The sequence below is a fragment of the Myzus persicae genome, unplaced genomic scaffold (genome assembly GCF_001856785.1).
Source record: "Myzus persicae strain clone G006 unplaced genomic scaffold, MPER_G0061.0, whole genome shotgun sequence".
NCBI classification, from domain to species: Eukaryota; Metazoa; Arthropoda; class Insecta; order Hemiptera; family Aphididae; genus Myzus; species Myzus persicae.
In genome coordinates, this window is record NW_019103935.1 from 118,376 (window position 1) to 142,767 (window position 24,392).

Consider the following 24,392-nt stretch of genomic DNA (forward strand, 5'->3'; position numbering starts at 1 on the left):
TGGATAAAAATTTTTTTTTATTTAAAACTATTATCAGTTTATATTTATTCCATAGTTTACACATTTTATTAGAAATTATCCTTGAATTGTATTGTCTCCTGGCGTAAATTATAATTTATGGGCTACATAAATTATCAAATCGATTGCCCTAACATAATATAAAATCTTGAACAGTTAATTTGTACTTCACAATTTTTGTAGTTAGTAGTTTAGTACAATAGTAAGTACTAAGTAGGTACCAATATTAGTAAAATCTAAAAAATGTGCCTTCAAAATTGCGTAGGTACCTACCTACGAAATTCTAAGAAAATGCCCTAAGCGCTAAGAATTCAAAAAAAAAATAAAAAAATATGCAAAACAAAATGTTATACATATTATTCAGAATCAGACAAATCAGTATCGTAGACAGGAAAGTTTTGGGTGTTTATCGCCTCCCCATTTTATAATCCTGATGGCTACAGCACTGTTCAGAATGGTTGTCATGTAATATTTGGTTTGAACTATATACTTGGCTATATTTTTTGTCCTAACAATGAAGTCTAGTAGATAATGGTATCCAACTATATTATTGAACTTGATAATTTTACAAACCATAAAATTGTACTAAACTAATATTATTGATTAGTGATTATTGCCTATAAAATTTTCAAAACATCATAGGCCACGACATAACTTCTTATATTATATGTTATCTTACCATGAGATATTTTTGTTTATTATTCGTATTTCTTGCTCCTTGATACTCAGGCTGAGAACTTTAAGTATAATTACTCAGAAATTAATTGTACTGCAAATTTCGATTAAGTTATGTCAAAATTATCAAAAAAAAAATCATTCGATTAAGTGATTAATTATTGGCATTGAAAAATGTTCTCATTTTAAAAAAAAATAAAAAAAATAAAAAATAAATATTCTTAAAAATCCTATAAATTCAAGAATTTAAATAAATAAATTATTAAAAATGGGGATGAGCCGATAAGTATACTTGGTGAATCAATAATCCACCTGCATAGTGTAAAGCAAGCGCCTATTGACCTCATGACGGCTCATATACATTTTTATAATAAAATTAAATAAGAATTTCGTGTTCGTTCGAGAGCGATGGGGCTGAGCGCTGGTGTAAACCAGTCGTCCTCGTCACTTTTCTCAACCACTCGCCAGCCGCGATGAAGAGTGACGAGTGACGATTGTCAAAATTCTAATTATTCACATGTTTGTTTCTTGCCTTATTCTTTAAGTATACGGTCGGCGGTCGCGTAAACAATCTACCATAAAGTTTGAACGTGACCTGTCACCTTTGACTGATTTTCTTTTTTTAGCAACCTAGAGAGAGACGTACAATTGCAATTTGCGTTCATTCCAATTGTGTCGTGTTAACAATAATTGTTTATAAATTATTTATAAATGTATTTTCAATTGCAAATTATTTAGTACCTAATTTGTTTGAAAATATAGATGTATCTGTGTAGGTAGCTGGTAGGTACTATTAAATCGAAATTGGAGTAGTTTATACTAGTACCTATTCCAGTTTTTTGAATGTTTATAATGATCCTTATTATATCTAAATATCTAATAATAATACTAAAATAGGCCGTAATACACTAATACTAGATACACTCTCGCGTATGCTATACGTACAAAGCATACACTTCAAAAATTAAAAACATTATTTTTTTATTATTGCATAATATTTTAATATTTAATTTATTATTTTCATAATTCGTGGGGATTGATCATCCGCCACACCACGGCCGCTTCGCACAAATGCACAATTACGTAATAGGTACCCCACTGGCGAATCCACAATATATATTATATTAAAAAATATTGAGATGAAAAATTGAAAATAATATTGTAATTGTACTCATTATCTATGTATTCTGTATGATAATTACCTAAACAAACAAAAATGTACTTAAAAAATAAGTGTACACTGAGACACTGAGTATTGGAGATCACCTTGTATTATACCTTTAATGTTTAAGTATCCGTTTCTTGTAGACATTGACGCCTTGGTCAGTGCATCAAGTGTTGAACCGGTCGTCGAGACGTTGAATTGTCATTACAATGTGCAGTTCAAGGGCATCTGTAAACAATATTTGCTGCTATATAGTGAGTAATAAATTATAAATACCTATGCTATCGGAATCGATCCGTAACCTACAGCACTGAGTGTTCCGGTTGTGATTCGTTTCCGGTTTTTTTCATTAACAATATACCATTATAGTATACATTATCCTTATTCTATATAAGGTACTCATAACTAAATTCACTCAATCTATTATGAACATTAAACATATTAAACTTATACCAGTCGGATGTGTTTGTTTAATGTATTACGTATACACTATACAATATACTTATGTTTGACAATAACTCGGATCGTTTTAATCTATTCTGTGGTATTAATAGCATTATACTTAAAAATAATAATGTATTAAGTGGGCTTACTAGAATAGTGCAATTGGAAAAAATTTTTTTTAAATTTTTTATTAGTCTCATTACTAATTACCATAATCATTAATATTTAAAAACAAATTTATAATTTATTTAATATATACTATATAGTAAATATGATATAAATATATAATAAAAATAACCCTATAGGGTTATAACCTAAAAAAAAAAAATATTTTGTTTTATACTGCAATATTATGCATGATTCTGTAAAATTTAATCTCTAAAATTTGTGATATTTTTTATAACATAATGATTATATGATGATTGCGACCACAAAAAAAAGCCAAGTGAGAGGCAAGCACCTCTACTCACCCCCCCTTCGGACGCCCTTGAATATTACGTACCTACGACAGTGGCGTAGTGATGATTTGGTTCTGGGGGGGGGGGGGATATTTAATTAATTGGATAAACGTAAAGTGGGGGGAAAGGCCCCCCACACCCCCCTAACAGGTTTTTTTTTTAAACATAATTCTATACACAGTTACATTAATACAAACATTTTATTTCCATAAATTCTATAATTTATAAAATAAATATAATTTGAGAGCCAAGATTAGAAAATCGATGATTAAATCCTTCTGTTGACTGTTTGATTATTAGTACGCTCTGCATTTTTAATAGTTGTTTCGTGTACATTTTACGTAGCAGGTGGGAAGATTGGGGGAATATTTCGAAATTCAGTTTTTTTACCTGGCCGTGAAATTCAAATTGGTCTATTTATTCCCGAAATATAAGTTTGATCAAAATAATTCACTAGTATGGTATAGCATAGCCGCATAGGCCATGGGTTATAATTAGGGATCGGCCGATACCACTTATTACCGATATCCGATATTCCGATATATGTTGCAGATATAAAACCGATACCCGATAACATATGGAAATGTTAAAACAACATTTTTGACAAAAAAAACATGAGCCGATTCCACCATAAAACCGATACCATCAACCGATATATAATAAAACCGATACCCGATAAGTTATAACACAAATAATATTACCCAGAAAAGTGAAAACATTGATTATTATAAAATAATATATAGTATTTGATTATTGATAACCTAACCTGTGCATTTGTGAATTATGATACTATCAATACTATGCTGATCGATAGATTTTTTTTTTTTGGTATCGGTTGAAATATCGGTTTTGAAAATCACTGATATCGGCCGATATTTAGTATCGGTTCTAGTATCGGCCCATCCCTAGTTATAATACTAAAATTAAGACTTTAGTAGTAATTTTTGTTATTATGTAAAATGTATACCTATAATAATAATAATTGATTTTCGCTTTTTTTCCAATATGCTTTTTTTTCATTCGCTTTTTTGTCCTAACCCCGGTATGGTTAGGTACTAGGGTATTAATGTATAAATGGTATAACATAGTATCTAAAGCAACATGTATGTGATGTTTTAATTGATGCATTTGATCCTGAAAGTTCATTTTGGTCTATGGGCCCTGGGCCAGGGGGCTTTTCCCCTATGAACGTCACTGCCCCAAGTTAATCTCGCTATTTATGCTAATTTGTGGTGTGGGCGTATTCAATTGGGCCTACTCCGGGAGAGGGATGGTCATTTTGTTTTAACACCCCTTTCAAGCAATGTACCATGTATAATTCTTTGGTTGGACAATTGCAGGAGTAAGGCTGTAAGAGATATAAGGGATTGAAATTTTAAGCTCTACGAAAGCTATCCAAATATTTACTGATTATTATGCAAATATCATAATATGTACCTCACTACAAATGTCCACTCCACTAACAAGCTACAGCAACGCCATACAGTCAACGTATATGTCTAAAAATCTAAAATGCACTTAAAACCAAGGATCTATGACAACAATTGTCCAACCCCCCCCCCCCATTGCACCTCTATTAAGCTTTTATGCCTAGCTAGGGAGCGCATGTACTATACATCTGTACAGCAATATTAAATAGGTACATACAACATACCTACTATATTATAGTCAGCTCAAATTCCAGATAAACCGAACAAAAAATTCAACTAGTTATTTTCACTGTGTGGTTACTAATTAATAGCAAACTAATTTAACTTTTGTCTGTACATCTAACTATATTATTTAATTTAGAGATTAAAAAGAAAATTCTGTAAAAGTGAACACAGGGTAGTGGCTAGTGGATACACAGTTTAACCGAAGTCACCTAATCGGCATGATACGTTGCCACGTTGGCAGTGTAATATACCTATTGTATACCTACCCAATTTTTAGAGGATTAGACCTTTATGTCTAATAAAAATATATATGCCTTAATTGAGTTCCAAGCAGTGGCATCCGCAGGGGGGGGGCTAACGGGCTGAAGTCCCCCCCCCCATCACTCGTATTATTGTTTTTGGTTTTTATATATTTACCTCGATTTAATATAGTTTCTTAAATCGTGTGTTTACCTATTTATTGCAAACCATTAGGGTCAGTTGCACCGTCTCTGAATAAAGTTAACTAGAGTTTTAAATATCTGTTATCAGCTGATTGAGCTTAACCGAAGTTTAACCGTAGACGGTGCAACTGGCCCTTTTAGTCCTAAACTCCTAAGGTTCATAGATAATATTTGTCATGGATAATATTATTTTTTTTTTTTTTTATTGAACTTAAGCTTCGGCAACTGAGGCCATTAGCTGTAGTAGGATTTGTATTGTAGTTTGTATTGTATATTTTTTTGGAACGGTAGGGGGGAACACGTGTGTGTTTGTTTTTGGCAGAATTTCGAATGGGGCACCCGCGACTTGTCCGGAGAAAAATGCCGCCCGGTAGCCGAGGATCGAACCGCGACCGGCTGCGTCGCAGCGGACGCGTCAGACCACTCGGTCACCTCATCCCCCAATAATATTATTATACATTGCCATAGTCACGATTAAAAAATAGATCAAAATCAAAGATACTACCTACCTATAGCCATATGAAGCGACTACAATTAGTAGACTGGACCAAATAAAAATTTATTTTATCGCTCATTATTTTTGTTATTATATTTTTGTTAGTTCTTTTTTTATGTATTTTTTCTTGTTCTATTTTATGCTTAATTTAATTATGAAATAAGAAAGCACTTTATTATTCAAACTTATAATCTTGTGACAACTGAGTAATTATTTATTTTCAAGCCCCCCCCCCTCATTGAAAAATCCTGCATACGCCACTGGTTCCAAATGTTTTTAATTTTTTTATTTAATTCAAATGTAATAGTATTTATCTGTACCTAATCAATGTTATAAAGTCTTATGGTGTGACGTGGGATTTGTGAACTGTGAAGATAAATTGTATGACTTGGTTGTACATATGCATTTTTAATGAAATAATAAATATTAAATAGATAGTAAGACCAATCCACGAAAGCACCTAGGTAGATAATTTATTCCTCCTTGAGTTGGATGTCTAAAATAATCCATAGAGGGAGCTACTAGCTCAAAACAAATCGAACATGACGTTATGACGTCACAGATCACGTCACATTTATTATCATGATAACGTTCTACTGAGTACCGAATACTGACTTCAGTAGTTCAGTCTACTGTAGTGTTGTTTTATCAGCCAGTTTTATGTTCCCTTCCTGCGTGTTCGTTTTCAATGTTGTCATTCTTGCGAATTATGATTTTTTGTGCTTAAATGTATCTTTAAATTGTTTTTAACATGAAATATTATAGTATTTACATATGATAGTACGTGTATGGTGTCATTCTTGACTCTTGTGAAATTGTTAAAATACATACTATGGTTATTAAACAATAATTTTATCTTGAATTATGTCCTGGACGTTAATTAGATACTAAACTCGGTTACTACTTACTAAGTGCGTTTACCAAAAAAATAAATAGACCTATTTTACGAATAGAAAACCTAAATAGAGTATGTCATTCATGATGGTTGACCGACTGCCTGTTCCTAAACTATCTACATATATTTCGGCTACTGTATTATCCATTTCAGCAGCTACCTATTATTCAGTTAAATACAGCTTTGATGCATCACAAGAATCAAATTCTAATCTTCAGGTTGATGAAGATCCAACGAAAACAGATCCAATGGATGTATATTATGAACAAATGCTTAATGTGTTAGCATTTATGCTGCAAGATCCTCTATGCTTTTTGGTAAGTTAACACATACAACACTTATTTAATAGATATTTAATTAATAAATATAATCATATAAAATAGTAAAAGTTAAGTAATTAGTAAATTTACTGAATTATTTTATTTTTTATATAAATTAAATTTTTTAAATGATTTGGATGTTTAGATGTTATATCTTGAGATTATTGAAAAAAAAATATAAATAATGTAGGCATAAATTGTAGAATTTTTAAAATTAAATTAAAAGTTTTAAATTTTGTATATATCATTACATGTATATTGCTAGTTCTTATTTAATTTAGCATTCATACCTACCTACTTAACATTAATGTGAAGTAGTAATTACCTAGATAAAGCATTAATTATTTAATTGTAACCTATTTTCCTTAGCAGACAATCCAATTTATTTTGATACTTAAATTAATAAACATTTAATATATTTAGGTACCTACTATAGTTTTAATGTTATATTTTTAATGAATCATGAATACGTATATTAATTTAATTATTTTAGATTGAGAATGGCTTAATGATAATTAAAAATATTAAAATCCCAATTAATGGTATAAAATTGAATACCAATATTATAGAATATGAACTGATCAAATATACATATTATCTACATACCTTGCCACCTTGGTATATATCACACATATGTTAAGGTTTTTTAGAATTACAGCAATAATTAGAATTTTGAATTCATGAGTGATAATATAAATGTAGAATATTTATAAGAATTTATTTTGTGTAACATTCAACTAGTTAAGATGAATCATTATTTTTATTAACCTCAGTATTTACTACAATAAGGAGTATTTAATTAAATTAATTATATTGATCTACCTTTGTATAAAATAATTTAATATTTCAAGGTAAACATACTTAAAAAAAAAAAAAATGAGAATATAAAGATGTTATCCTTAAAAATATTTGAATAATTTGGATTCCATGCCTTTATTTTTATACATTATTCAACTTTAGCTTATAATTTATTTATGTGCAGTACAAAGTAAACAATTTGCATTTGTTTCTTTTTTTTGATCTTATTCTTTTATAATAGGTATAATATTTATGCTATGATTTCAATTGTTTTATACTAAATATTGTATAAACACAATAGGTAAGGTACAGCCATTATAAATATAATAAAAATAAATATTAAAGTTAATACATCCATATTTTTCGAATTTTATTTCAGTGATTTATATTCTAAAACTATTATAAAAACTAATCTTAAAAATGTCTCGTGTTTGCGTCTGTGGATTATATTGTTTTTTTTGTTTTTATTATTTATTAGAATATTGGTCACGTAAATCCTATGTAGATTAATGGTTTTTGAAAAATAGTTGACTAAAATTCTTCAATAATAGCAAAATTGAAAAATGTACAATCCTATGAATAAAAATATATACAATTGTATGAACTATAAATTATTAATTAAATGTTCATATTATATTAAATTAAGAGTTTTAATATTTTATTATTTTCTATGTTAAAACATAACTTTCCTTCTTTAAATCGCCAATATGACTTAACTTTAACTATAGTATTATTCTGTACCTAGTACTATTAAATAACACATTCAGGTGATTTTTATTTCCTTCTTATAAATACTAGGATATAAGATTCAGGAAATAAAGATATTTATTTAATTTTTCTTAAAAATAAATTATATGTTTTGAATATTATGTTTGACTGACTTACTGGGTGACCTTAACGTTTTTGGTTCCGTATCTAAATAATGAAGTAATCGGCAATATAACTAAGAAGGACAATCGAAAACAATCATCTCCCTTATTATAAATAGAACCTGTTTTCTGTTATCATTTTAATCATTTAGGTAATTTTTTCGGGACTCAATTGAATATAATTGTGTTATAGTCTTAGTTTTACAACACTCGTTGTTTTAGTCCTAGCTCCTAGTCTTTTATTATTACAATTATTTTAATCATTTTAATTTAATTTTTGCCGGAGCCGTGTGCTAATAATAATAATAATAAGTATAATAGAGTTAGCTAATATATTGTAATATTATAGGTACCATAAATAGTTTGTTTTAGGTATTTATATACAAATATACTGGTGAAGCCAACGTTAATATTTAATTATATTGCAAATATTTTACGAATACTAGTTATTTACGGCTTTATTTATGTATCCCCCGAAATTGTCGGCGGAATGAGAACGGCAAGAGCACAATCACTAGGTCTTTTTTTATTTTTACAAAATTACATTATTATTATTATTATTATTATTATTATACTTTCTAGTTTGTATAACAAAGAGGTAGTTTTAGTATTAATATATTATTAATCACTGTAAATGATTTTAAAATTGATATCACCTTGAACTCTAAAAATAATAATATAATAACCTATGGTATATGTTCTGTGCTATTGGTCAATGCTCAATAAACTTTATCTTAAAATTATCTATTTTATATTTTTGTCAATAAATTATAAACTATAATAAGAATTTGAGTATTAGGAGATTCTTTAAGGTTTATAAGTTCTATCTTCTGTCAACAATCATACGGCATCTTAATAAAATATCGTATTAATACTTCATAAATAAAATATTATATTGATCGATGACGTAAATTTTAACTCAATATATTATGAACTGTATGTTGTTGCTGATGAAGTAGTTGAAAGGAAGGGGCTATAGAAACTTTAGGGACTTAAACTAATTACGAGTTATTACTTTTGTCTATGTAAATGAAGGATGACGGGTTTATCTTGGCTTTATTGGCAATATGTTTTGACATTATATAAATTATTTTTTTAATCAATTGTGTAAGATTTAATTACTACTAATCTTAAATTTCACCAACATTAACACATTTTTATTTAATTTGTTTTACTGTAAGAAACTATCATACGTTTATACCACGTTTTAGATTCTGTGTAGAGGAGGAAATAATACCGTATTGTTTTTACAATAATGTGTTTTTTTTTAATGTTAGGTTGATATTTTGGTGCAGCAACAATTCTTCAGTTTTTGATATCGAGGATGGTTTTTACTTTTTAATAACGAATTTGATCTAGTTGTTATTCTCGATAAAACGTTTTAATGTCTTAATAATTGGGAAATACTAATAAAAGACAATGGGATAATAGGAATATTTTAACGTTGCGTTTATCCATGAAACCAGTTTTCGATACAATCGATTTTGTTTTTTTTATCTTGTATTCAAAAATAATAACTTACTGTAAGAACATGACATTTCCTCAAAATATTTAACATTTCTTAAATACAAATTTTAAATTTTTGACTATTTGGAGGTTTAAAAATATTAAAGTAAGTTTTAGTTATAGTACCCCCCCCCCCACGTACGTATGTATAAATATTTGTTATGAATAGTTATGATATTGTGCAATGCGAAAGCAGTTCCCGCGGCGTCGTCGATTAAATACTGAAAAATTATTATACATTATCTGTGCTTAAGCGCGGACAATTTTTTCGATATTTTAAATTTCAAGCAAGATATTTCAATATTTGTTTGTAAAATATAACAAACTAAAAATGCTCATATCTCGCTTGAAAATTAAAAATCGAATTAAAACCGACCCACAAGCATAGATAATATTTTTACCTAAAAGTTTAATAATAGGTCGACTAACTCCCAATACCAAAACTAACAGCACGATGTTGGAACTAGTGAACGAAAATTTGCTGTGTTGTACGTGTGGTAAGACGGAGACAACGAATGCACGGGTAGCGTCCTTTTTAGTTCAAAAATAAAATTTTGAAAATAATATACCTAATTTTATATTTAATTACAGTGTAATACGATAATTGAGGAGTTGCCGTGTTCGTATTTTAGTTTACTGACACGAAAATGTTTAATTATATAATTAAATGTATAAAATACTAAGATATAAAAGTCATAACAGATTTATTAAATTATTTGGACACAGCTTATTTATTCAAAAACATATTGTTTTGATATAAAAAAGTATTTTTTCTCATTTTCTTAGAATTTGTAATTGTAATTCGGATGTATTTGAAAAAATAAAATACATTTTATTGATAAAAATTATATAATGGTATTGCTTATTAAATTTAATGTCATTAATGGTAAATAACAAATCTACTGTTATCTAAAAAAATAATAATTAAGACGTGATGTGAATTATTTATGTTCATTATTCGGGAACAATATTACAACAGTTATAATATAACTTATATTATAAGTTATAATATCTAGAATACTGAATACCTATTCAGTAAAATTTCATTTATTTCGTGACTTAGGTCAAGTTCCTAAGTCCATTAGCTCTTCTCGACTAAATGTTAATACATTTGTTACAACATGAAATGCTCAAATATGATTAATTCATGCCTATATAGTATGTAAATAATTGTGTACCAAGGTCGTGTTGTATTGAAGTCAAAAATGTAAGTCTGTGTACTATACTCTCACAAATTTTAAGACGTTTATAAATTAATTATAGAATATTATATATTTTATACTATAACCGGGAGTAGAAATAGTGTACAGTAAGAACTAGGAAGAGTACAGTAAGTACTAAGTATATTTTAGTAAATAGTACCTAATACTGTACTTATGTGGGCGGCGAAAATGCTGATTTGGCTCTAGGCAAATAGATAAGTATAACCTTATGAGATAATTGTTTATCATAAATGAAAATATTCGTTAACTATGTTTTTAACATTGACTATTGAGATTGAATCATTTAATAGTTTTCAAATATCGAGTTCAAATAGTTTGTGTTACTGCAACTAATGATGGAGTTATCCAGTCAGGTACTATTGAAGTATATAGTTGTGGTATCACTGATTTTATGAAATTGAAATATTGTCAGCAAAGCATTTATAATACGACGAAGCATCCAATCTTCATGCATCTAGCATTTTAATTTCTAGCCTTTATATTTCGTTTGTTTAAACTGAAGATATATCGCAAGATTAATTTTTTTAGTCTCTAGGGGACATACTCGTAATATCAAATTATAATTCGATAAACGAGGCAATTCGACTGATAATTGAATGAAGGTAATACGGTGAAAACATTAATTTAGCCATGTAGGTATTTATTACTTTATTAGATGTTAATAAATTATAATTATTATAATATAATTACGCAATGTTTCACAGTATGATGAAAAGGTATTTCATTACTCATTTTTTATAGCACTAATTTTATTCAATATTTTTATTCTTCCATAAAGAGAATAAGAGAATAAAAAATTAAAGAATTATCTCTGGTTTTGTATAACAAACGATAATCCATATTCATAGCATTTTTGTAACAATAAAACGTAGACTTACAATTATTTTAATGTTCTATTCGAGTTAGATTCTGAACACACTTATTAGCCAATCGTTCGTTTTAAACTTTTTTTATTGTGGTGTTTGGTTGTTTTGAAGTACTATTGTTTTATTTTTCCTAGTAGAAGTGTGCTAAAAATGTTTAAGTATACTTATCTTCATAATCCCTATAGACAGTAAAATTGTTATTGTATAAACTATAATCCTATGTAGCTACTTGAAAAATCTCTTATGAAATTAAAAAAATGTAGTATACATCATACATGTGTTCTAATTAACCATGTATTATTCGTTATTCTAAGTATAACTAAAAATGAAAACAAATGTTCATTTGTTCTTCAAATATCAAAATATTTTTATAAGTTTTTAAATTTTAGCTTTTGGTAAAAATAAAACTGAATATTTACACATATTTTAAATTCATAGTTAAAATGTATAAGATAGATCCGCAGTTGATAGAGAGAAATAGTGAAATTGAAAACTTCGCATCAGGAAAAAGTGCGTCATGGTTATGGTTAGAATGTTTATGCCTTTTTCATATTTTTTTTTTTTAGTCGTGCACATTGCAGACCAAGTTATAAATTCGTTTTATATGACATAGAATCAGATACATTACATTTTATTTTGCATAATTTTGCATATTTAGAGATTTTTATGAATAAATGCATATTTTGAAGAAAAAAACAGTAAATAAATGAATACTTCGATGAAGAAAACAATAAATGTACTTTTTTTTTAAATCAGAAAAAAATTAAACTAAAAACTAACTAATATAATGATATAATTATCATAGAAACCCATAGAAAGCCAAGTATGCATTGTTATTGGTTTCATGGCTAACGTAAACGAAGATGATCGCTATTGAATGGCGATGCCTATATCGGATATAGTGATTTAACACTAAACAATCTTTAATTATTTAATATACGAGTATGTTGTACCACAGGTAGCTGCAGTGCTGGCGAATAATTTTAGTTTTAAATCGCGTTTAAAATAAAAATAAACAATGAAAACTAAAAAGTCTTCACATATAACCTTTACCCTTAGACAAAGCGTAGTCCCGTCGATCTTCCTGACAAATACTTTTTTAGCACCTTTAACTAATGTAAAATATTTATGCCTAATTCTTGACAAATGCTTAAATTGGGCCGAGCATATAAAACAAAAATGTTTCTTACTAAACTCTTGACGAAAATGTCTGCACCCATTGCTAGGTAAAAATTCTAAACTAAACCTAAATAATAGATGTCTTCTTTATAAAATCCTTCTGAAACCCATTTGGGCCTATGGTATTCAATTATTGGGGGCTGCAAAAAAATCAAACATTTACAGAATGCAAACATTCCAATCCATATAACTTGGTATAATTACTAACGCATCCTTCTCACCTTGTTTACGAATGCATCCATTGATTCCAATTAACTTGATTTGTATTGGGGTTTATTTGTTAGGGAACATGTTTACATGAAACGTATTAGAATAATGCACTTCCACCAAAGCAGTTATCGTTTCAACGTTTATATGTACAGTTTCAAATTCAAATCGATTTACCCTAATTCGAATTAATAATCTCATTCTGTTGTTGTGTGCAATACGTTGACATGCATTTGCCAATGTGCATTTCAAATGTGAATTAACTAAATCGTTTTAGGTAAACCGAATTAACAGTCGCTTACATGCATTTAACTCCGGGAGTTAACTAATTCGATTTGAGTTAAATCGGTTTTAGCTGTGCATGTAACCGTAGTATAAGTATCGAACCACGTTCTTCACTCTGATCTTGGACTACCGACTGTCGCCGACGTGGCCACATCATCTTAGAAGCGTTTCCGCCTCGCCTTACGAACCATCCGAATCCACTAATTCTTGCATTTAAGTGAGCAAACATTCCTGGTAATCCACCGAGAAGATTTAGAAGGCGTTGGTGTCTCAACTTTACTAGCAAAACTGATAACTTAAATAATATTAAAATTTAAAAAAAATTAAAAAATACTTAACGTATGTATTTGTATGTAAAATAGCCTAACAAATTATCTCGCGAGTGTTACTCCTGGGTAGCTACTCCCCTCAAGCATTCATTGCCAATATAATATCATTACACGCATATGCTTATTGTAATATTATGTTTACTGATTGTATATATTCTAATAAATGTCAACAATTTTTTTTTTAATCGCGTTTTGTTCACACTAAGCTTCAATGCTGCTTGCAGACTACACAAAGTTGTTTTAGAGTTTGGGGAGGACGTATTTTCGACATTTACATTACAAGATGTATAGCCAGTGCAAGTTCATATTTTTTGCATATTTGTATTTTTGTTGAAAAAATATTTTTATATTAATTAAGTGTATATTTTTATTTGATAACATTTTAAAATGTCATATTTGATTTTTAAAGGCATATTTTGTTATTGGGTATTTTTTAGTGTTTATAAGGTCATAAACATCCTAACCCTAGTCATGATTATCCTACGATGATTTATCAATTATTGTCTTATGTTTGATTCTTTGAATTTAATGTGTACCTACTACACTATAATTTATCATTATCATTTATCACAACAATATAATGACTAGTTGTTATTATTTTAATAACACAAAACAATGGCGTTTTGACATCTGATCAGTTCATAATAAATATATAATATAGATATTACCTATAATGTTCTGTGTATTTTCAATACCTTTGTAGTTTGTTTTCTCACAAACAAAAATAAATCAATGTATTTTTCTTTTTATATCTAGAGATATCATATATTAAAATCTATTGTGTTATTGACTTTAAATAATTAAAACTCGGTGCATTTACTTTACCTACTACCTACTGGCTACTTCATATTAAATCGCATATTGTTGATTCGCGTGATGTTGGGTTTTGTAAGGTTTTAGTAAAGTCTGATGGCAATTTTAACAAATTTGTTTAGAATTAATGATGTTTATGTTTCATGCTTTCATCATTTAATTTAAAAGTTAGTATTAAATTGATTTTTTTAATAGCCTTATTATAAAAGATACAACTTGCATGCTAAATATACTATTAAATATTAATACATAATATAGCGAAATAATAAATACATCATCAAATAAAAATTCATTTAGGTATAGCAATATTATTCTACCTAGAATCTTGTAAAAATTTTTTTTAAATGTTTAATTATTATGACAGCATTTAGATAACGGATTGAATTGATAGTATCCATGCTTTAACTAAATACTCAGTTTGATGAACTCAAGTGTTAATATTTTAAAGGAGAGAGGTAATTTTAACTGTTAAGGTCAACTAGACACTAGTCGATAAAAACAAATTAATACCCTTGACATTATTAAACAATAAATATGCAAAAATCAGACATAGGACAAAAAAATCGCGAGTAAATAAGGCTTTTTTTTATTAAAAAAATTGAATTTTACGACTGTACATTTGTTGGGGTGGGGATTTTTCAAACGACCCACTTACATTACATACTTGCATTAGAATTTGAATATTTTTATTTGTAGTCTATGCACTTATTCATAACTGTCTTATAAAAATATACATGAATATTAATTAAATATTTATAAGAATATATGTTAGTAGTTTAGTATTCTTGTTCATTATCAGATACGCTATATAAATCTAGATTGAGTGTGTTTATCACTAAATTGTTATTTGTTGTTGTCGACCTAGAAAAGTTATTTTTATTAATAGTTATCTATTTTTGTAGTTGGTACATAAATATTTTTATTTCATTATTTGAAGTTGTTTTGTTTGAACTTAATATTTTATAATATTATATATTTATATGTCATGGGGCATAATTAAAATGAAAATAGGTACCTAAAATAAATTGATTTCATTCCGTTTTTTTAAAATTGTTTTTTCTCTTACCATTAACTACCTAGAGGTCAGTTTAGAATCATCATTTTCCCTCTTTATAATGTATAGATATTCTTATTAATTAATCGTTTCTTATTAGTTATTAGTCATTACTCATTACTCATTACCTTCACTGAAAATTGAAATAGTGAAATATCGTAACGTATAGAATTATATCGAGTTCAAAGAAAAAATATGAGTATTTGACTGGATCAATTTCTATTAATAACTGAATAGTGAATAAATAAATTATAAATCAAAAAAATGATAGTGCATTATACTTTCATAATCTCATCTCTGATGGTGTGATGTTTTTAAAAATATCGTATTTACTATTTAGTATTTTAGTACGCGATGTGATCAACAATTTAAATCAACAAAACTATAATTGCTATTTATCTAAACTATATTTTGTTGTTTTTTTTTTTCAACAGTTTTTGACGGTTGCTTTTATTAATTAATTTTTTAAATATTTTTCAGGTTCTTTGTAATGGCGCAATTTGTAGCATAGTGATGATAGGCGCCGTTATACAGTCACTGGTTCTGGGTAGCTTAAGACCAGTAGAACACGTTCAATTTCGGGAACGTCTATGGAACTGGGTTATCTACAAATTCATTTTTATGTTTATAATCCTCAAAGCTTATACGTTGGATAAAGTAGCACTTTGGCTATTTTGGTATTCTACCCTAGGATTTCTTCATTTGATGACCAGTTTGTGTAAAGATCGATTTGAATATGTAAGTATGTTATTACTTTAATACTTTATTATTTTATGTTATTACCAAGACAACACTTGTGGGCACGACATCTGGATGACATCGTAGGTACACTCAACGCTTTAATCTGTAATAAAAATGTTATTCCTACTTATTCGTTATTATATACTATGGTTGGTGATTCTGCTAAAGATATAATATGGGATACTAAAACAATGTACTTCTGTTTATTAAAGAGTCTTTTTTAGGTAGTAGTATACATACTTAAAATGGGAAAAAGTTGGTTACCTCCGTGCTGTGTAGGTGTCAAGTGTACCTCTTTGGCTCACTGTAATGTATGTGTTAATTTGGATATAATGATAAATTACCAAGTATAGTTTAAAATATATTTATATTGCTAATAAGTAATGAAATAATTTATTTTACCATTAGTAATAAGGTAGGTTAAATTAATTTTTGCTGAAAACGTATTTTAAAAATAGCATAGTGTATAAAATATAATAATATACATATTATAAAAGTTTCAAGTACCCATGAATAATATTTTTAAATAACAAACAAATAACCAAAATCATTCTTCTTTGGTTAAATACCTAATTTCAACCAAATCTGGACTTCAAATGCTTAAAAAGAAATGTGCCATATTAAATATTTTTAAAATACTATTCTCACAACTTATGAGGATCTTTCTAGTATACATTTTTTGTAAATAATTATATTTTTTATTTTGAATTTGTCACTACATAAGTCATAATATCAGATTAGTATCACATATTTTGACATTTTGGACTGTACGTAATCTGTTTTCTCTTAAACAGTTTTGTCTTCTTATAGTATTTGTTTTGTATATTTTTGCTTGTTTGAACGTTAATATTTATTTAAGAAAAAATTATAATTAATTTCATAATATAGATTATGTTTGAATAATTGAGTAGTTGTCCAAACTTTATGACGTCAATATATATATAAAAAGCAATAATGACATTGATTAATTTCACTTAAAATCATTTTTTTTATCACTATACATTATTATTTATTAATCAATTTTTAACTTATTTTTAATACTTATTCATAAACCTTCATATTTAAATGAGTATTTAATACATAAGATTAATTTTTCTTCAATCAATACATTTGTTTGAAATGCAATAGTACCTATTAAATTTATATTTAATATAACCATTTAATCTCTCCTCCTCTCCCCCCCCCCAACACACACACACCCTATCATTGTACCTTGCATAGCTTTATGCGTCATTGACTCACGCATAATCTGTATTATGCTATCAATAACGAGAAAAAGAAAATATTTTTATCGTTCTACTCTAGAAAATATAGTTTAGGAAAGCTATAAGTGTTCATAAATTTCAAGTCGATTCAAACTCACACAGTGGAGACGTGGAGTTATGAAAATGATATAACCGTTGAAGGTTTTTTTTTTAATGTTTCATTAACTTTTTTTTTATTTCTTATCTAAGGATCTGATATCAATCATAGGATAATCCCCAATACTCAAGTGCTTGCGAGCAATAGTATTTAGTCCGTGTTAAGTATTTCTGTGTGTTATTGGTTACATACAAGTTAGGATTAGGGCAGATATTTTTTAGTATAAGTACTTATGTATTGTTTTGGAAATTGTACTGATCATAGTGATCAGTGCTTAGTGAAGTAATCCGATACCAAATTTGATTATCCAAAGACAAATAAACAGATTAAAATTCTACATTTGTCTTTACAAGTTCATAAATATAAATTACCAAATTGAGAAAGGTGAAGTTAAAAAGAGTATTAAAATTCATTACATTTCCAAATTTATTTTTAGAAGTGTTAATGGTATTTTATTAATCATTAGGTAAAAAAATTGACCAAAATTAATGTTTTATTCAAAATACTTAAAAAAAACAGGTTAGTAATCCCTATTAACCATTTAACTATAATTAAATCTATAATATTTAAGTTTAATGCAATTAAATAATTATATTAATTTCTTTATAATAATTGTGTGTATACACAAATATATAATGCGATTATCATAATGTGATAACATGGCATATTTCTATTTATTTTAAATCTTAAACCATTGCAATTTGAACCTTTAAGAAGATTATTAAATGTTTATTTGATTAACTTAATAAAAATTGTTTAAAATACATAATTTGAAAGTGTTAACTTTGTTTATTTCTATAGTTTTTCTTTTCTTAGTTATAAACATTATGATTTGTTATTTGTTATAAATTGAAAATACACTTCTTCTTAAGAGAAGCATAATAATTTGGTTTTTCTAATTTTGAAACAATCAATCCTATTTTTGAAAACAGCATAATATTATCTAATTTAATATTACTTTACTATTGCCGTCTATTTATCTTGTTAAAAAGGGGTCAGTTTAGAAGTTTGATGTTCCAAAAAATCTATTTTTAAACTAAAAATTAATTTATTACATTTTTTTTAAAGCTATCGCATAGCTTTTATTGCGGGCCTGGTTTGGTGACTGAATAAATATTTTTTGTAATGAAAAAGTGTGATCGTAAGTCGTAAGATCTTATTGTTATTATTATTATCTGCAGTCGTCGGCTATTTTCTTTTCGGCCACCTCGCTTAAAGAGTGTAACTTGAATTAATATCATACAAAAATTCATGATAAATAGCTACAAAATTGCTATGCAATAGCTTTACTGCGACAGTCCCTGAGTGCCTTGGTTTTTTTTGAATAAAACCTAATATATCTAAGAAATTTAGCTTTTATACAAGTCAATAATTCAAATATTAAAGTTACTATAGTTAAAATTAATAAACATTTTACTTATAGATGTGGATGTCTATGGGTACTGGTGCTAGAGTGAATTGGAAATATATTCATATGTCTGTACTTTTATCTATCGGATTTATATTTTCTTTGTTGCTGTTGAATTTTGCATACCTTGTTGGCCTCACACTATCAAAACATATATTTGCTTTTATGGTCATAGAGGTAATAATATTTTTTGTGATTAATACATTTATTTTAATTTTATTTACCTACATTATATATTTTTTAATATTAATACTTTTTACAGTGCCTGATGTTGGCTGGAAGTATTGTCCATATATTTCTTCGACATTATATCCAACTTTTTCATCGTAACTCTATAAACCATACAACTAGTCCTGGTAAATTGATTTACTATTCAGAGTTAGGTTTGGATCTCGGGATACGTGTGATGGAGATTCTTCATTATTCACATGCTATTATATGGACCAGTTCATATTTAACTATGGCTGGTTTTGTAATATTTATGCACATGAGACAACTAATCAGTGATATTCAAAAACGACTACAAAAACATAAGAATTTTCTTTGGGTCCATTCTCATCTAGAAAAAAAGTAAGTTAGGTGTAGACTTATGAAAATAAAATTTAGATATCCCTTATTAATTATACATTAAAAAAAATTACTTAATATGTTGTGTCAATAAAATGATAGATATTTCTATATTTTATTATGTTTGTTATAATTCAATACTTAAATAAAGATAACATTTTAAACTTAATTCTTTAAAATCATTTTAATCTAACTATATTTTCATAGAAATAAAATCTATAGCTATAAATAATATTTTCTATAATCGTTTCATGAATATATAAAACAGATTATAGTAGTATCAAAAATGTATTAATCCTTAGTATTACTAGTTATTGATGATCATATACATTAAATATTAATTTTATTAGTATTAAAATAATAGTATTTTAAGTTCTGATAACGTAGTTGTTGTTTATAATACTTAAAGTAAATTATATTTGTATTTATTAATGATATACTACAAATCTGGGTATAAACTCATAAAAAGTAGTCATTATAATATTATGTGAAAAACTGTGAAATTATTTACATTTGTCACTAATAAATTTACTTTTTGTGGTTTTAGACTAATAAGCGGAAAATACTTCTCAAAGTCTGATTATTGTTTAAAATATACGTATGAATTCATAATTCCTTGTTCTAGGTTATGTAGGAATAAAATTTATGATTATTGTATTAAATAGTAATTTTTCACACATACATACAGTCTTATAACATCAATTATTTTTCCTACACAACCTAGTAAAAAGCTATGGAATACATATCTTATTTAAAATTAAATCTGGTATTAGGAAGTAACAAAATATATTTTTCTCTTTTAGCTGTGCTGTACAATTTTTAAAAGCGGAAAATTTCAATAACTAAATTTGGTGACCCATGCATGTGTGACACTGCTCTTTGAATTGTAGACAATCTATTGGGGTCATTACCTTGCTAATCTATAGTATAATGTTTATAATAATGTTAATTCACTACTTACACAAAATACAGTTCAAATGTGCTTTTAATGTGAATAGCCCAAATATTATTTCTTAAAACATGCTGTCCCAACCCTATACCCCCTTTTGATAGGAGGTATTAGTAAATTTTAATTTGACAAAAAATGGTCTTGAATTGTTCATCCTTTTGCTTTATTAACCTTGGTTTGTTGGTTCATGTAGCATAAATAATATATTTTAAGCAAATAATAAATTATAAAATACATATTTTATAGGTACAACAATATTCAATATTTTCTATTGCACTTGCATAATTAATTTACAATATTGCTCTACATTACCCTCAATAACGAAACTATTTGTTAAGCATAACATTCAAATGAACCTATGCATAATAAAAATGTTTACTTAGATTATACAATTTGTTAGTAAATATTAAATGTGGAATTGGAGGAAAGAAAGTTAGGAATATTATTGATCCACTAGTCATAATAGAAATAATTGATGAACAAAAGGGTTAAATAAATAATGTTTTAAGGTATTCCTATGGGGGAAATGTATTAATACCTCAGCCTAATTATTAATTTCAAAAAAATGTGTATTTAAATAAAGTAATTAAGAAATTAAAGAATTAAAATATTATAAAAGGTGCTGCCAAACTAACAAAATATAAACATTGTCGAATAATGAATTGATACTGTATGATTTAATTTTTAATTTTTAAATTCCTAAGTGGGGTATAAATACTTTAAAAAAATTATTAATTTTTTTAGGTGCTTTCTTGAGTAAAATGGTGCAAATGTATAAACAACATACTGAAATATCTGTAGGAAATAACATTTTGTTAGGGTAAAATATTTGACTTCTATTAGCAAACTATCACTTTAAAATGTTTATGTTAATATGTTTTATGTTCTTCCAGTTTATTATTATTTATTGTGGTAAATATTTATTAATTTTATTAATATTTTAGCTATCCTATGGCAACTGCTGAAGAATTAGATACAAATTCTGATAACTGTGCAATATGCTGGGAAAAAATGGATTCTGCTAGAAAACTGCCTTGTGGTCATTTATTTCATAATGGATGTTTACAATCTTGGATGGAACAAGAACCATCATGTCCAACATGCAGATTGTCATTAACGTTAGGTCACAATCAAAATATGCCAATGAATTCGACAAATAATGGTGGCCAAGAGACACTGGGTACTCATACTCACATTCCTCATCATTTTTTCCACTTCGATGGTAAATTACAATTTTTTGGATTTGGAACATTTAACTAATTTATTTATTTATTAACTAAATCTAATTAGATTAAATAATTTAGATATGATTTTTTTTACACATTTTAATTTTTAGATTTATTTTAAACTAATGGAAATTATTTTAATTATGAATACATTTTTGAACATAACCATATAAACTTAATATGAAGTAATAAATATTAGTTACAAGTTTCAAACATAATAATATATAAATAAAATTTGTATTGATAGTTTTATTAAAAAATACTAAAATACTTATTTAAAAAAATGTGTTTGTTTGATTCTATACTTATAGGGTCTAGATATTTATCATGGTTACCAAGTTTTTCTGTTGAAGTAACACATTCTCTAAGACCTACAAGTCAAATACACACTTCACAAATGGAAACAATGGCTCGACAAGTAAGAATTATTCATAAATAAATTGTTTCAGTATTATAATCCATCTGTTTATTTATATATTAGGTTCTACAATTGTTTCCACACTTTACTATGCATTCAATTATTGAAGATTTATCAACTACTCGTTCTGTGGATTTAACTATTGATAACATATTAGAAGGTAGACTAGTGGCACCGCAACAATTTATTGAAGAGGAACCTGTTATTGTTGAAACTGTACCTATTGTTAACAGTGTTGAACAATTTATCAATACACCTACACCTGCTAGGTAAATTAGTTTTGCAAAATATTTTATTGTAGGTAGTTCATTAATACTTGTTATACTTATTGTTTATAATATGTTTATCAAGGATATATTATGTATATATGATTAAAATTTTAATGTTTTTTTTTTCAAATCACATTTAATATATTTTTATTTTGTTTTAGCTTCAACACAAATATTAGTGAACCTGCAATAGATGGACTCGTGAGTATGGGCAGCCAGTTTTCTAAATCACCCGATGAAAGAGAGAATATGCTCAGAGCTCGAAAACAGGCAATGATTATGAAGGCCAGACAGAGGTACATGAGCAAAGATGGAGATGGTTCATCAAAAACTGACTAATAATGGCTTCGTAAAGACACGCACACGCATACACACACATACTGACACAAAAGAAAGCTAAGACTGTGATTAGAAACCCATTATTTGATTTTAATTTAAGGATATAATATAAATTATTGTATCTGTATAATATAATATGCATAAGATTAGGTTTTGTCCAATTCAAAATACCAAAATAATTATAAATTAAAATAAATAATTATAAACATATGTCAAAATGATAACTGTTAAAAAAAATTGATAGGTGTCTAGAGGAGTGAACATTGTTGGTGTTGGTTATCCTACCAAGTAGAGCACACCAACTTTACTCTTAATGTAGTGTTCTATGTTTGAAAAATACTTGATCATCATTGAATATTTGGGTTTTATACATATTTTCTGAATTTTTAGATACCTTCTAGTAAATGTATTACCTTTCTGTAAACTAGAACTTTGTTAGTTATACATACATCTTGAATTAAAAATCCTTATTCAGTAGATCCCCTTATATTTATAACTAGAGTTAGAATGTTCATTTACCAGATTTATATTTGGTTTTTTTATCGTATAATTTAATTCATGCGGACTTTTTTGCTTTTGGACTAAAGGTAAATATTTTTCCATTTATTTACATATTTTGATATTTCTAACCTAGAACTAGATGTATAGATTATACCTAACATACATAAAATTTTTGAGAAAATAGTTTCCTGACTCTTGTAATATGTACAATATTTGACAATTTGTTGTGCATATTATTTTATACTTTTACTACTTTAATTGTGATTTAAGTCTCACCTGGGATTATTTTACAAAACAAATATTTTCAATGGGTTAAAATATTGCTAAACTATTGTTAAATTTATTAATTATTGCATTTATCAATTAAAAATGGGAAAATTGTATTCTTAATTGTAATCACAGATGTAAATGGTTATAAAAACACATTGTAAAATTGCTCAGTGTAGTTTATAGTTACAACAAAAATATTGTCGAAATGGATAAAGAAACATGTTTATTCATTTAATGGGCCAATTGTATATGTATAATACATAATGTATAGGGTTTGCAGTAAACTGTTAACAGTTTGTCATTACAATTCCAAGTTTGAGATTGAGTGATTTTTCTATAAAATGTAGTAGTTAGTACTACTGTTATAAATAATTAGACTTGGGTGTAACATTTATATAATATATATATAAAATGTTATAAAATATTTTGAATTAATTTTTTTTTTAATTTTAGTATTTGTCAGAATGTTGTGAAGGTACAATAGTTATGCAAGATTTAAAATTTATATAATTTAGAAAAAAGATATTCAATTGTATACCTTGGCAAAAACCACAAATATGTAGGCGACCAATTTATATTAAAAAAATTATATTTTTAATTATCATCAACGACTATAAGAAAGAAGGCCCAGAATTGAAGTAAAC

The 24,392-nt window shown here is 27.1% G+C and overlaps 1 protein-coding gene and 1 long non-coding RNA gene across 2 annotated transcripts; one reads left to right on the forward strand and one right to left on the reverse strand.

Moving 5' to 3' along the window:
* Positions 1-1,516: 1,516 nt before the first annotated feature.
* Positions 1,517-7,420, reverse strand: LOC111036613. Its single transcript, XR_002604785.1, has 3 exons — positions 7,176-7,420; positions 1,972-2,086; positions 1,517-1,895 (listed from the first exon to the last, which is right to left on the reverse strand). It is a non-coding gene; the product is annotated as an uncharacterized LOC111036613 (long non-coding RNA).
* LOC111036612 (E3 ubiquitin-protein ligase AMFR-like) lies at positions 6,324-23,518 on the forward strand. Its single transcript, XM_022318701.1, has 8 exons — positions 6,324-6,566; positions 16,179-16,436; positions 19,225-19,386; positions 19,472-19,779; positions 21,670-21,947; positions 22,263-22,369; positions 22,433-22,638; positions 22,800-23,518. The coding sequence occupies exons 1-8, from the start codon at positions 6,324-6,326 to the stop codon at positions 22,975-22,977; spliced, it is 1,740 nt and encodes a 579-aa protein (XP_022174393.1). The 3' UTR covers positions 22,978-23,518.
* The last annotated feature ends 874 nt before the right edge of the window (positions 23,519-24,392 follow it).